We start from the raw sequence: 13,403 nt of genomic DNA, 5'->3' as shown, positions 1-13,403 counted from the left end.
CGGCCAAGCCCTGTTGTTTAAAATAACAGCTGGGGCTGGGCACAGTGGCTCACACCTGTGATCCCAGCACTTTGGGAGGCCAAGGCGGGCAGATCACTTGAGGTCAGGAGTTCAAGACCAGCCTGCCCAACATGGTGAAACCCCATCTCTACTGAAAATCACACACACACAAAAAAAATGAACTAAGCATGGTGGTATGCACCTGTAGTCCCAGCTACTCAGGGGGCTGAGACAAAAGAATCGCTTGAACCCAGGAGGCAGAGCTTGTAGTGAGCCAAGATCATGCCACTGCACTCCAGCCTGGGTGACAGAGCAAGACACTGTCTCAAAAAAAAAAAAAAAAAAAGCAGCAGTTCTGGGTTCCGCCCAGGCCGTGAGTAGGGCGGGTAGACCAATCCATCAGACAAGCTGCCTGCTTCTGGCCAGCTGCCGATTGACCTAAAATCCTCCAGCCAGCAGCAGCTGCTCTTCCCCCACACCCACGTTTCCAGCTGGTCTCAGGCCTGGGCTTCTCCCCAAGACCACTCTGGGAATCATCCAAACCTGCTGAGAGACTCCTAGGGGCAGAATCCTAGTTATGTAAGCACCCCCTCAGGGTGCACATATGCACCCCAGCACTTTACCACCTCGGAGGCTGTATCAGCAACCGCTTCCGCCGGGGAGGACAGAGCCAGGATTGGCCCCTCGGAGCCCGAAACCTGTGCCTTTGATAAGAGATAGGCCTCCCACTGCTCAAGATTGGGGCTGCCTTTTCCCATTTCTGTGCAGCCGTCTGCCTCTCTAGCCACCCACTGGCTGACCACTGGTCCTTCTCAGCCAGCAGGACCAATGGGTTCCCTGGGCTGCAGTCACCATGGTGACTGGAGCTGGGCAGGTAGGAACAGCCATGGGCCTCGCTCAGTTTCCCTCCTCTCAGGCCATCTTGCCTGCCAGCAGAGCCCAGCTCGCCTTTCCCCAGGAATCTTCATCATCACAGCTACCTTAGCTTGCCCATCTCTGAGCCCCTGTCTCCCTTTTTATCTATTTAGTTTTTGAGACAGGATCTGGCTCTGTCACCTAGGCTGGAGTGCACTGGTGAAGTCATAGCTCACTACAGCCTTGACATCCTAGATTCAAGCGGTCCTCCCACCTCAGCCTCCCAAGTAGCTGGGACCACAGGCATGTGCCACCATGCCTGGCTCATTTATTTTTTATTTATTTTTTTAGAGATGGGGTCTCGCTGCATTGCCCAGGCTGGTCTCAAATTCCTGGCCTCAAGCAATCCTCCCACCTTGACCTCCCAAAGCAGTGGGATTACAAGTGTGAGCCGCTGCCTCCAGCCTCAGCCCCTCTCTTTTTAGCCCCCTGTTTTCTTAGGGACTTGGTACTTCTCATCTGATGCCCAAGACAGAGCCTGGGTTTTTGAGTCAGACCTGCACTGGAATCCTGGCTCTGTCATTTCCTAAGTGATCTTAGGCAAATCCCTGAGCCTTCCACGGTTTCTGGACTGTTGAGTGTACAGTGAGCAAAATAACCCTGCTTTGGCCAGGCGCGGTGGCTCACACCTGTAATCCCAGCACTTTGGGAGGCCGAGGCGGACGGATCACTTGAGGCCAGGTGTTCGAGACCAGCCGGGCCAACATGGCGAAACCCCCTCTCTACTAAAAATACAAAAATTAGCTGGGCATGGTAGTGGGCGCCTGTAATCCCGGCTGTTCGGGAGGCTGAGGCAGGATAATTGCTTGAACCAGGAGGCAGAGGTTGCAGTGAGTCGAGATAATGCCACTGCACTCCAGCCTGGGTAACAGAGTGAGGTTTCTTCTCAAAAAAAAAAAAAAAAAAAACCCTGTCTCCTTGTGGGTTGCATGCAGTGTCAGAATCCACCTCCCTGTGCTGTGCCCCCTCCCCACTCAGGGCCTGGAACTGGGTGGGTTTAGGCAGGTGTCCGGTGATGTATGAAGAGTCCCGTGTGCAGCCTGGGCTCGAGTCTGCGGCTGTGTGTGGACACACACATAGTGTGTGCCTGTGTCCCGTGTTCAGGGCTACTCCGGGACTCTGTCTGCAGGACAGGGTGGAAGGGATGGCTCAGACGTTTGGATTCTGGGTTTTCATGAGCTAGGTAAGGAGCCTTAGCAGTTGCTGCTGCTCTGACCTCCCCACCCTGCCAAAGTCAGCGCCAGCCCCCAGGACTTCCAGGCTCTCAGGAGGGAAATGGGTGACAGTCACTGCCCCCTCATGATGCAGCATCTTCGGGGGCCCTCCTGGAGCTGCCTGTTCTTCCAGAGAAGCCCAACGTGCAGGGCTGGCTGAAGCGGGAACCCACCCAGCCTTCTCCTGGCCTCCCCTCCACCCGGAGCCTCCCTGGGAGGTCTCCAGGAACCCAGTTTGAAAGCCAGTTGCACATGGGACACTGGGCGTGATGACAGCACCAGACCCACAAAAGGGGTGTAAGAACTAAAGATAAAGGCATTACCCACTACTGACGCTATCGTTTTATGACTGAGGAAACTGAGGCTCGGCTCAGATCAACCACTTGCCCACGTGGGTCCCTCTCTGCTAAGCTGCCTGGGATGTCCTGCGTCATCTGAGGGCCTTCCCTGCCCAGTCCTCCCAGGAAGCAGCCTTTGATTCAAATCCCATCCTGTTGAAGGCCGGGCACAGTGGCTGATGCCTGTAATCCTAGCGCTTTGGGAAGCCAAGGCAGGAGGATCCCTTGAGATCAGGAGTTCGAGACCAGCCTGGCCAACATGGGAAAATGCCATCTCTACTAAAAATACAACAATTAGCTGGGTGTGATGCTGCATAGCTGTAATCTCCGCTACTCAAGAATCACTTAAACCCAGGAGGTGGAGGTTGCAGTGACCCAAGATTGCGCCACTCCAGGCACTCCAGCCTGGCAACAGAACAAGACTCTCTCTCAAAAAAAAAAAAAGTCCCATCCTGTTGGAAAGTGAGGCAAGGCACAAGGTGGAGCTGGTCCCAGAGCCTCACTCCTAACCTCTCTGGCCTGCCTTGCCCTGCCCTTGGGACAGCTGGAACCCCAGCAGTCATAGGGCTGCCTTCCGTGTCTCCCTCCAGAGCTGCCCTCCTCGGAGCACCTGAGTGTGGCGGATGCCACCTGGCTGGCCCTGAACGTGGTGTCCGGCGGTGGCAGCTTCTCCAGCTCCCAGCCCATCGGCGTGACCAAGATCGCCAAATCAGTCATCGCCCCACTGGCCGACCAGAACATCTCCGTGTTCATGCTGTCCACGTATCAGACAGACTTCATCCTGGTGAGCCGACCGTCACAGGCACACCTTACACACTCACACCCGCCTCTCACACACACTCGTTCCCATCTCCCACCTCTTGCAGCCTCGCCCTTCCATGCTGCTCCAGGGTGGGGGCAAAGTCTCAGGGTGAAAGGCCGGTGCCCCAGGCCCACATCCCCCAGGGCCACCAGGCACACACGGCCTCAACTTCTTGCCCCTAGGTGCGTGAGCGGGACCTGCCCTTTGTTACCCACACGTTGTCATCAGAGTTCACCATCCTGCGAGTCGTCAACGGCGAGACCGTGGCAGCCGAGAACCTCGGCATCACCAACGGCTTCGTGAAGCCCAAGCTGGGTGAGCTGGGGGCGGGGGTTTGTGCAGGAGAAACCTCACGAAGTTACCAGACTCAGCCGCAGACCAGCCTTGCTCTCAGCACGGGCTTCTGCCCACTGAGCGTGAATGGAGTGCCAGGCAGAACGGGATGCAAAGGGCCTGGCGCAGTGGCTCATGCCTATAATCCCAGCACTTTTGGGAGGCCGAGGCAGGCAGATCACCTGAGGTCGGGAGTTCGAGACCAGCCTGACCGACATGGAGAGACCCCCCCATCTCTACTAAAAATACAAAATTAGCCGGGTATGGTGGTACATGCCTGTAATTCCAGCTACTGAGGAGGCCGAGGCAGGAGAATCACTTGAACTCAGGAGGCGGAGGTTGCAGTGAGCCGAGATCGTGCCATTGTACTCCAGTCTGGGCAACAAGAGCAAGACTCCATCTCAAAAAAAAAAAAAAAGAATGTGATGCAAAGGTCCTAGGCAGGCCCTGCTGCCATGTCTAGCAAGGGTGGTGGACGTGCATGCAGACAGCAATGGCCAGAGGCCACTCCTGCTGCAGCCCAGGCGTCAGGGTGGGTTTTCCTGGGCAGGGACTGTGGTGCTGAAGCCTGGAACACAGGTAGGAACGGAGCCAGGTGGTGCTGGTTGGGAAGGGCATCCCAGACAGCCAGCATAGCATGTGCAAAGGCCCATGGGCCTGAGGGTGAGATGGAGAATCAGGACAGTGGTAATTGGTGGTAGAGGCTGGAGAAGCAGCAGTGACTAAGTCTCTCGGGGCCTGCGACTGATCCCTCCCCAGCCCTCTTCCCAGGCCTTGCACCCACCCAAGCTGCTGCTTTCAGTCCCAGCCTCAGTGCCTGATATCTTTGTGCTCTTACAGTCCAGAGGCCGGTCATCCACCCACTGTCCAGCCCAAGCAACAGGTTCTGTGTCACCAGCCTGGACCCCGACACGCTGCCTGCTGTTGCCACACTCCTCATGGATGTCATGTTCTACTCCAATGGGTAGGGCCGCCTTGGGCATGAGGGGCCGCAGGGTGGGCCGGGGGAGACACGGCTCCGCCTAGGAGTCTTAGTCTGAGAGGGGAGGCTTTGCCAGGAGCTCATCTGAGGGAAGAGATACAGACCTGCCCCAGAGCTAGTCTGAGCGGGAAAACACGGACGACTCACCCTGGAGCTAGTCTGAGTAGGAAGGCAGGGACCCACCTCAGAGCTAGTCTGATAGGGGGGCAAAGATCCGCCCTAGAGCTAGTTCACAGCTAGTCCGAGGCGGGGGACAAAGACCCGCCCCAGAGCTAGTCTAAAGGGGGAGACAAAGATCCGCCCCGGAACTAGTCTGAGTGGGGAGACACAGACCCACCCCGGAGCTAGTCCGAGGTGGGAGAGACAGACCCGCTGCAGAGCTAGTCTGAAGGGGGAGACACAGACCTACCCTGGAGCTAGTCTGAGAGGGGGAGACAGACCTACCCTGGAGCTAGTCTGAGCGGGGAGACACGGACCTACCCTGGAGCTAGTCTGAGAGGGGAAACACGGACCTGCCTGAGGCTGAGGAGGAGACACAGCTCTACCTAAAAGCCCCAGTCTGAGGGGGGAGACATCCTACCCTGGGAACCCCAAAATTTGGTGAAGCCCCAAAGACACACTGGGAGCTGTAACAAACTCCCCACTCCCCACTGAGCTCCAAGGACAGGCCCAGTCTGTTGAGGAGCTGAGAACTCAGATTGTTTTATTTGGTGAACGGCGGACATTGTGTCACTTCCCCAGCGGATGTTGTGAAGTTTAGGCCAACACGAGGTGGGGCGGGCCGGGGTCCAGCATGCTGACAGCCACCACAGCCTGTGCTCTGAGATGCGGGCAGACCCGGGAAGGGGCTGGTGTAGCCTGCATGGGGGGCCGGCCAGGCCTCCAGCACTGCAAGGTGGAGCACCCGCCTCTGTGAATGCCATGAAATCATCCCCGTTGCATAGCAAGCAGGATGAGAAGGACGCTGACCCAGGGTCATCCAGGTGGCATCAAAGCCTGGGCAGGGCCCAGCTTCCCTGGGCTGGTGTGAATGTGCAGGGGCCACAGGGGCCCCATCCTTACCAGCTGTCCCCGGTCCCCAGAGTGAAGGACCCCATGGCCACCGGGGATGACTGTGGCCACATCCGCTTCTTCTCCTTCTCCCTCATCGAGGGCTACATCTCCCTGGTGATGGACGTGCAGACACAGCAGAGGTGAGCCAGGCCCTGGGGTGAACGTTCAACCCAGGGTGGGCCCCAGGATCGGGGGGAACTATGTGAGGGCACATCACCCACTTTGTCTTTTTTTCTTTTTTTTTTTTTTTTTGAGGAGATGGAGTCTTGCTCTGTCACCCAGGCTGGAGTGCAGTGGCATGATCTCTGCTCACTGCAACCTCTGCCTCCCGGGTTCAAGCAATTCTCCTGCCTCAGCCTCCCAAGTAGCTGGGACTACAGACACATGCCACCACACCCAGCTAATTTTTGTATTTTTAGTAGAGATAGGGTTTTGCCATGTTGGCCAGGTTGGTCTCGAACTCCGGACCTCAGGCGATCCGCCTGCTTCAGCCTCCCAAAGTGCTGGGATTACAGGTGTGATTTTTTTTGTTTTTATTTTTGTTGAGACAGGATCTTGCTCTGTCACCCATGCTGGAGTGCAGTGGCGCAATCGTAGCTCACTGCAACCTCTGTCTCCCGAGTTCAAGCAATCCGCATGCTTTAGCCTTCTGAATAGCTGGGGCTACAGGTACCTGCCACCACACCTGGCTAATTTTTGTATTTTTATTTATTTTTTGGAGACGGAGTCTCACCCTGTCTCCAAGGCTGGAGTGCAGTGGCGCGATCTGGGCTCACTACAACCTCTGCCTCCCAGGTTCAAGTGATTCCCCTGCCTCAGCCTCCGAGTCGCTGGGATTACAGGCGCACACCACCATACCCTATTTATTTTTTTTATTTTTTCTAGAGACAGGGTTTTACCATGTTGGCCAGGCTGGCCGTGAACACCTGACCTCAAGTGATTCACCCACTTCAGCCTCCCAGAGTGCTGAGATTACTGGTGTGAGCCACCGCGCCTGGCTGGGTTTTGTATTTTTAGTAGAAATGGGGCTTCGCCATGTTGACCAGGCTGGTCTCGAACTTCTGACCGCAAGTGATCTGCCAGCCTCGGCCTCCCAAAGTGCTGGGATTACAGGCGTGAGCCACCGCACCCGGCCACTTTGTCGCTAATAAACCCTCACCACAGCCACTGGCCCCCCAGCTCAGAGAGGTGCAGTGGTTGTCCGAGGTCCACTGTGGGGTGGTGGCAAAGTGGGGATTTGAACCGCAGCCCCGGTGCTATTTCTCCCTCAGCTTCTGCTCTGGACCTGGGAAGAGGTGTCTAGACCAGCCTTAGCAAGGGTTTGGTCTTGTTCCAAAGCCCAGCTTGACATCACCCTCCCCATCTGCCTCCCGGCAAGATGAGGAGGCTGCAGGCCGACTGGGTCCAGGGTGTCTGGCAGGGATTGTCTTTGGGGGGTCCTGAGCTCTGCCCAACCCGCCCACCTGCCTGGCCAGCCCCATGCCTCGCCCTGGCTGGTGCACCAGCACGCCAAGGAGGGGGCGCAGTTTACATCAGCCTCGGGGATTCTTCTCTCAATCCTTTCGAAGGTTTCCTAGTAACTTGCTGTTCACAAGCGCATCCGGAGAGCTCTGGAAGATGGTCCGGATTGGAGGACAGCCCCTGGGGTTTGGTGAGTCCTGGGGGGATTGCACGGGAGATTGAGGGGAGCTGGCACTGCTGAGCTCACTCACATACATTGTCCGCGGTGACTCAGCCCCTGCTGGGGGGTACAGATGGGGAGACTGAGGCTTGGGGAGCCTGAAGTTTCTGTTGCTCTCCAGGGTGTGGCAGGTGTACACAGACCTCCTGGGGACGGGGGGAGCGGGCTTCAATCAGAGCGCTTTTATTTTGCCCCCTCTCGAAAATTAATATGTTGCTTATTATTAGAAAATGAAACAACTGGGCGCGGTGGTTCATGCTTGTAATTCCAGCACTTTGGGAGGCCGAGGTGGAAGGATCCATTGAGCCCAGGAGTTCTATACCAGCCTGGGAAACATAGCGAGGCCCTGTCTCTACCAAAAGTTTTAAAATTAGCTGGGCATGGTGGCCGGCGCCTGTAATCCCAGCAACTCAGGAGGCTGAGGCAGGAGAATCACTTGAGCCCAAGAGTTCAAGGCTGCAGTGAGCCATGATCATGCCATTGTACTCCAACCTGGGCGACAGAGCAAATCTTTGTCTCTGAAAATTAAAGAGGCCGGGCGAGGTGGCTCATGCCTGTAATCCCAGCTCTTTGGGAGGCCGAGGCAGGTGGATCACCTGAGGTCAGAAGTATGAGACCAGCCTGGCCAACATGATGAAACCCCGTGTCTACTGATAATACAAAAAATTAGCCAGGCATGCTGGCGTGCACCTGTAATCCTAGCTACTCAGGAGGCTGAGACAGGAGTATTGCAAGAACCCAGGAGGTGGAGGTTGCAGTGAGCCAAGATCATGCCGTTGCACTTCAGCCCGACAACAGAGCAAGACTCTGTCTCAAAAAAAAGTAATAAATTAAATTTAAAAAAGAATAAATTGGGGCTGTGATAAAAATTAAAGAGAAAAAAAAATCAAGAATAAAAAAAAACGAAACAAAAAAAGAGAAAAAAAAATCACTACGTAATTCCACAGCTCAAAGATAATAGCTGCTGGCAACTTTTTAATGTGTTTTCTTCACATAAATACATGTAATTGTCAGACATCTCCCAGAGAGTCTGACACCCACCACTTTACCCCTAAATGCCTCACGTTTTCTATCCTGGGAAGAAGCACTTTCTCCTGTATAACCACAATGACAGAATTCCACAGGAGAAAATTGTCAGTCATTCCCTCAGACTCAGTCTTTCCTCTGTTTCCACAATTGTCCAGACAGTGTCTTTGGTGGATAGCATTTTTTTTTTGCTTTTTTTTTGCTTTTTTGAGACGGAGTCTCGCTCTGTTGCGGCCCAGGCTGGAGCGCAGTGGCCGGATCTCAGCTCACTGCAAGCTCCGCCTCCCGGGTTTACACCATTCTCCTGCCTCAGCCTCCCTAGTAGCTGGGACTACAGGCGCCTGCCACCACGCCCGGCTAGGGTTTTTTTTTTGTATTTTTTTTAGTAGAGATGGGGTTTCACCGTGTTAGCCAGGATGGTCTCCATCTCTTGACCTCATGATCCACCTCCCAAAGTGCTGGGATTACAGGCTTGAGCCACCGCGCCCGGCCTGCCTTTTTTTTCTTTTTGAGACAGGATCTTGCTCTGTCACCCAGGCTGAAGTGCAATAGCACAATCTTGGCTCACTGCAGTCTTCGCCTCCCGGGTTCAAGTGGTTCTCCTGCCTCAGCCTCCCTAGTTGCTGAAACTATAAGCATGCGCCACCACACCCGGCGAATTTTTGTATTTTTAGTAGAGATGGGATTTCACTATGTTGGCCAGGCTGGTCTCGAACTCCTGACCTCAGGTGATCCACCCGCTTCAGCCTCCCAGAGTGCTGGGATTACAGGCATGAGCCACCACGCCCAGCCAAGGTGCTACACTTTTAAACAGCCAGATCTCATGAGAACTTACTGTCACAAGAACAGTACCAAGAGGATGATGCTAAACCATTCATGAGCAATCCACCCCCATAATCCAGTCAGCTCGCACCAGGCCCCACCTCCAGCACTTCAGATCACAATTGGAGGATTTGGGCAGAAACACAAAGCCAAACTATGTCACTGGCCAGCAACCAGAGAAGGCTCTTGGATGGGGGACATCTGGGTTAAGCCTTCAAGAGGGATGGGGATGGCGAGTGGGAGGCCGGGCGCGGTGCCTCATGCTTGTAATTCCAGCACTTTGGGAAGTTGAGGTGGGTGGATCACTTAAGGTCAGGAGTTCGAGACCAGCCCGGCCAACATGGTGAAACCCCATCTCTACTAAAAATACAAACAAAATTAGCTGGGCGTGGTGGTGCACGCCTATAATCCCAGCTACTTAGGAGGCTGAGGCACGAGGATTGCTTGAACTCAGGAGGCAGAGGTTGTACTGAGGTGAGCTCACGCCAGTGCACTCCAGCCTGGGTGATGGAGCAAGACTGTGTCTCAAAAAAAAATAAAAGGGATGGCAGATGGGAATCTCTAGGAGGATGGTGGGTGCAGGGTAGGCATTGCCCACTGAGGGTAGAGGCTGAAGAGCCACACAGGCAAGGGTAGCCAGGTTACACAGAGGCTAAGGACGGTCTCCCCTGTCCCTAGATGAGTGTGGCATCGTGGCCCAGATCTCGGAGCCCTTGGCCGCTGCGGACATCCCAGCCTACTACATCAGTACTTTCAAGTTTGATCATGCACTTGTGAGTGTCCAGACCCAGCCCCCTCCAGGGCAGGGCCGGGGTGGGGAAGTGGGTTCCTGGGCTCACGGGCAGGCATCTGCCTCCTCTCTGCCCGCACAGGTCCCAGAAGAGAACATCAATGGTGTCATCAGTGCCCTGAAGGTCAGCCAAGCAGAGAAGCACTAGAAGGACCTCTTCTGCTCCTCCCTGCCGCCGCCCGGGCCCAGCCCTAACCCCGAAGATTGATCTTGCAGTATTTCTCTACAGACTGGAAAATCGGCCTGGGGACCCTGAGAAAGGGGCCTCTCCGGGAGACTCCGTCGATTGCCAATCCCTCCAGGCCAGGGGCCCACACCAAGGCCTCCCCATGCCCTCCTGCCTTCCCGGAGCCCCCCGGGCCCTCCAGAGGACGACCTTTCTCTTCCCCGCCTCCCCACCCCAGAAAATGCTTTCGGAGGCCCAGGGAGCTTGTGAGCTGATGCGCCTTTTCATCTGGCCTCACCCATGGCCAGGGGCAGATGCCGAGGGAAGCCGGTCCCTCCTCCGAGACACCAGCGTGCCAGCTGTCATGTCACCTTGCAGGGCTGGAGCTGGCAGGGTGGGGCCGAGTTTGGGGCACCCGGGAGGGTTTGGGGGTGAGTACTGGGGTCACTGGTCTCTGCTTCCATCAGCTCAGGGCTGGTTCCCTCAGAATGGAGGCCAGCGCGGCCCCCTCAGGTCATCGGGGCTGGTGAGGCTCAGGAGCCCAGGTGGGATCCTCGAGCTGGGAAGGACCCAGATTCCCCCTGTACCTCGCCTGCCAACCACAGGGCCTGGGCCCGACTCCCAGCAAGACTGCCAAGAGGGCCCTGTCCAGACCCTCCCCCACAAGCACCCAGTCCTTGGGGGGAGGAGGGAGGGTCTCAGGAGACCCACCAGCCTGGAGCACCAGCTCCTGTCCCCTCGGCTCTCCCTGGACCAGACTTGGGCAGGTAGAGCCTCAGCTTCCCCCAGCAGGGACATCCCTGGCTTTCCGGGCCTGGGGTCTCTTAGGTGGTGTTCCACCTCCCCAACAGACGACTAGACCAGCATAGGACTCCCCGCCGTCCTCCTCCCTCGCGTGCCCCCAACTCACCTGCCTGCCCACCCGCCCCTCAGTTGGGGGCTGTGGCATTCATGAGTACTTGACCCAGGAGGCAGCTTAACTGAGCCTTAATAGAGAAAACCATACTTTGTTTTAGTTTTTTATTTAATGTATTTGCACCCAGGCTGCTGTTGGCAGTAGTTTCTGTTTGGCCAGGATAGGACCTATTTGAGTTCTGTCAAGGGGGCCTGGAGGCTCCGTGTCACTAGGCTGGTGGTCTGTGGCTCCAGGGACAGGCATAGGAGTGGGGAGATGTCACAGGAGCCTTGGCCCTGTCTTCTGAAGGGAAGCTGGGAGCAGAGATTTGTTGCAAGACGCTGGAGCCGCTGGCAGCCCACATAGGACCCCCCCAACCAGCTGTGGTTCTGTCTGAGCACCGGAGGGGGTGAGGGAACCCGAGGGCCATGGGGAGGCGGACAGCCGGGTGGCAGGCCAGCTCAGTGTTCGTGTCCAGGAGGCATGGGGTTAGCCAGGGTGTCCCTTCTAGTAGGGTGGTTTTCTGGATGAGGAGGACCAAGGCCCCTGTGGCTTTAGCTCTGGCAGTTGAATTGTGCTTTTTTTTTTTTTTTTTTTTTTTTGAGATGGGAGTCTTGCTGTGTCGCCCAGGCTGGAGTGCAGTGGCATGATCTTGGCTCACTGCAACCCCCTTCTCCCAGGTTCAAGTGATTCTCCTGCCTCAGCCTCCCGAGTAGCTGGGATTACAGGCACGCACCACCACACCTGGCTAGTTATTGTGTTTTTAATACAGGGTTTCGTCACGTTGCTCAGGCTGGTCTTGAACTCCTGAGCTCAAGTGATCCGCCCGCCTCGGCCTCCCAAAATGCTGGGATTACAGACGTGAGCCACCGCACCCAGCCAAGTAGTGCTGTTTCTGAGGTCAGAGGAGAAGGGATATTTTCTAGTCCTGGCAGAGTGCTCCCCGCAGCTCTGAGCTGAGTGGGACCCTTTGTGCCCTGGAAGCCCACCAGATAGAGAAGCTGTTCTTTAAGATCCTTGTGGGTGTTCGGGACCCACCACATGAATTAGAAACCAACTTTTTTTTTTTTTTTTAAGTTAATTCGTTTTGCACAAAACTCCAAAACAAAACTCGTACATTACTGGTCCCAAAAGGGAGGCGGCCGAGTGGGGCAGGGCTGCGGTGAAAGCCCTGAGTCCCCTTTCTGACCTTGCAAGGCCTTGATTTTCCTTTCTGTCATTTCCCCGCCTTTCCTTCCCGCCGTGCAAGTGTGTCGGCCCCGTGACCCCAGAGTCGTGTGTCCCCTAGACTTCCTAGGACGTATCTATTGTACACACCTATAAATACTGTGTTTTATGTTGATAGAGATATATACTGTAAATAGCATATATACTTGAGCAATATATATGTTAATATATACTGTGTGCGCAGTCCGTGGACACAGCTCCCTGCTGTGTGTGCACACGTGTGTGGGCGTGACGGCCTCCACCCCGTGCCGTCTGCCGTGCACGCGGGCACGTGAGCCACCATATATTTTTAATTCAAGTATATAGGCAATACGATTATTACAGAAACCGACGGGTTCCCTCAGACCTGACTGGAGAGAACAAAGCCAGCAGCTCAAAGAGACTGCGACACGGGACGTGGGATGGGTGCTGAGAGCCCACTGTGGCGTGGGTCATGCCTCCCGCAGCCCGCTTTCCCCAGCCAAGGTCCCTGGGTACCCTTGTTTTATTTGGGGGGACGTTGATCCCGTGGGAGGAGTATTTGGAATTTCGTGCTTTTAATCAGAATACCCCCTCTCCCCTGCCCCCCACCAGCGGCCTCACCCTGAAGACCTGGGCCTGCTGAATGGGCCACACGCTGCCTGCATTCCGCCTCCGTGGGTGGCAGTTTTTACACAGGTGGCTTATCTGTTTTTTTGTTGTTGTTTTTTGTAACCTACAAGCTTAGAAATCTCAGGTTCTGCTCCCGGGGCTCCTCCTCGGGACTGGCCTCGTGTAATGGAGAAAAGCACGCATGTCGGGGCGCGCCGTGGCCAGGGTATGGCTCTCCGCCCTGGCTGGCTCTGCAGGGGTGGTCCCTGCTCCAGCCCGATCCACGGGAGCTGCCCCCCGGGGACCCCGTTCCTCGGTCACAGGTGGCCGCTTTAGTTTTCCCGTCCCCATCCTGCTCGTGTAAAGCTTGGTTGATCTTCTCGGCGTTCTGTGTGTAGTGTAGTTTTGGTTTGGTCTCCACAGCTCTTCGCGAGTGGGGCGTGAGTGCGATTTTTCCTAGGCAGGGGCCGTCTGCCCTTGTCCCCCAGCCATCTCCTGGTCTGCTGGGTGGGAGCATCTCTCCAGGCCCCAGACCCCAGTTGGAGGTGTGTGTGTTTCTCAGAGGGGCTCCATCCGCAGTTGCATGGAA

At 55.9% G+C, this 13,403-nt stretch overlaps 1 protein-coding gene across 1 annotated transcript in view; it reads left to right on the top strand.

The window, feature by feature from the left end:
* Positions 1 to 10,104, top strand: part of GATSL2 (GATS protein-like 2) — an 18,929-nt gene extending 8,825 nt beyond the window's left edge. The window contains exons 3-9 of the mRNA XM_011932295.1: positions 3,058 to 3,251; positions 3,452 to 3,584; positions 4,443 to 4,566; positions 5,667 to 5,777; positions 7,206 to 7,288; positions 9,845 to 9,939; positions 10,039 to 10,104. Of these exons, the coding sequence (XP_011787685.1) occupies positions 3,058 to 3,251; positions 3,452 to 3,584; positions 4,443 to 4,566; positions 5,667 to 5,777; positions 7,206 to 7,288; positions 9,845 to 9,939; positions 10,039 to 10,104 (806 nt within the window). The remainder of the gene's footprint in view (positions 1 to 3,057; positions 3,252 to 3,451; positions 3,585 to 4,442; positions 4,567 to 5,666; positions 5,778 to 7,205; positions 7,289 to 9,844; positions 9,940 to 10,038) is intronic.
* Positions 10,105 to 13,403: the final 3,299 nt, after the last annotated feature.

The sequence above is a fragment of the Colobus angolensis genome, unplaced genomic scaffold (genome assembly GCF_000951035.1).
Source record: "Colobus angolensis palliatus isolate OR3802 unplaced genomic scaffold, Cang.pa_1.0 Scaffold122, whole genome shotgun sequence".
In the NCBI taxonomy this organism is placed as follows: Eukaryota; Metazoa; Chordata; class Mammalia; order Primates; family Cercopithecidae; genus Colobus; species Colobus angolensis.
This window is presented reverse-complemented; position numbering and strand designations above follow the sequence as displayed.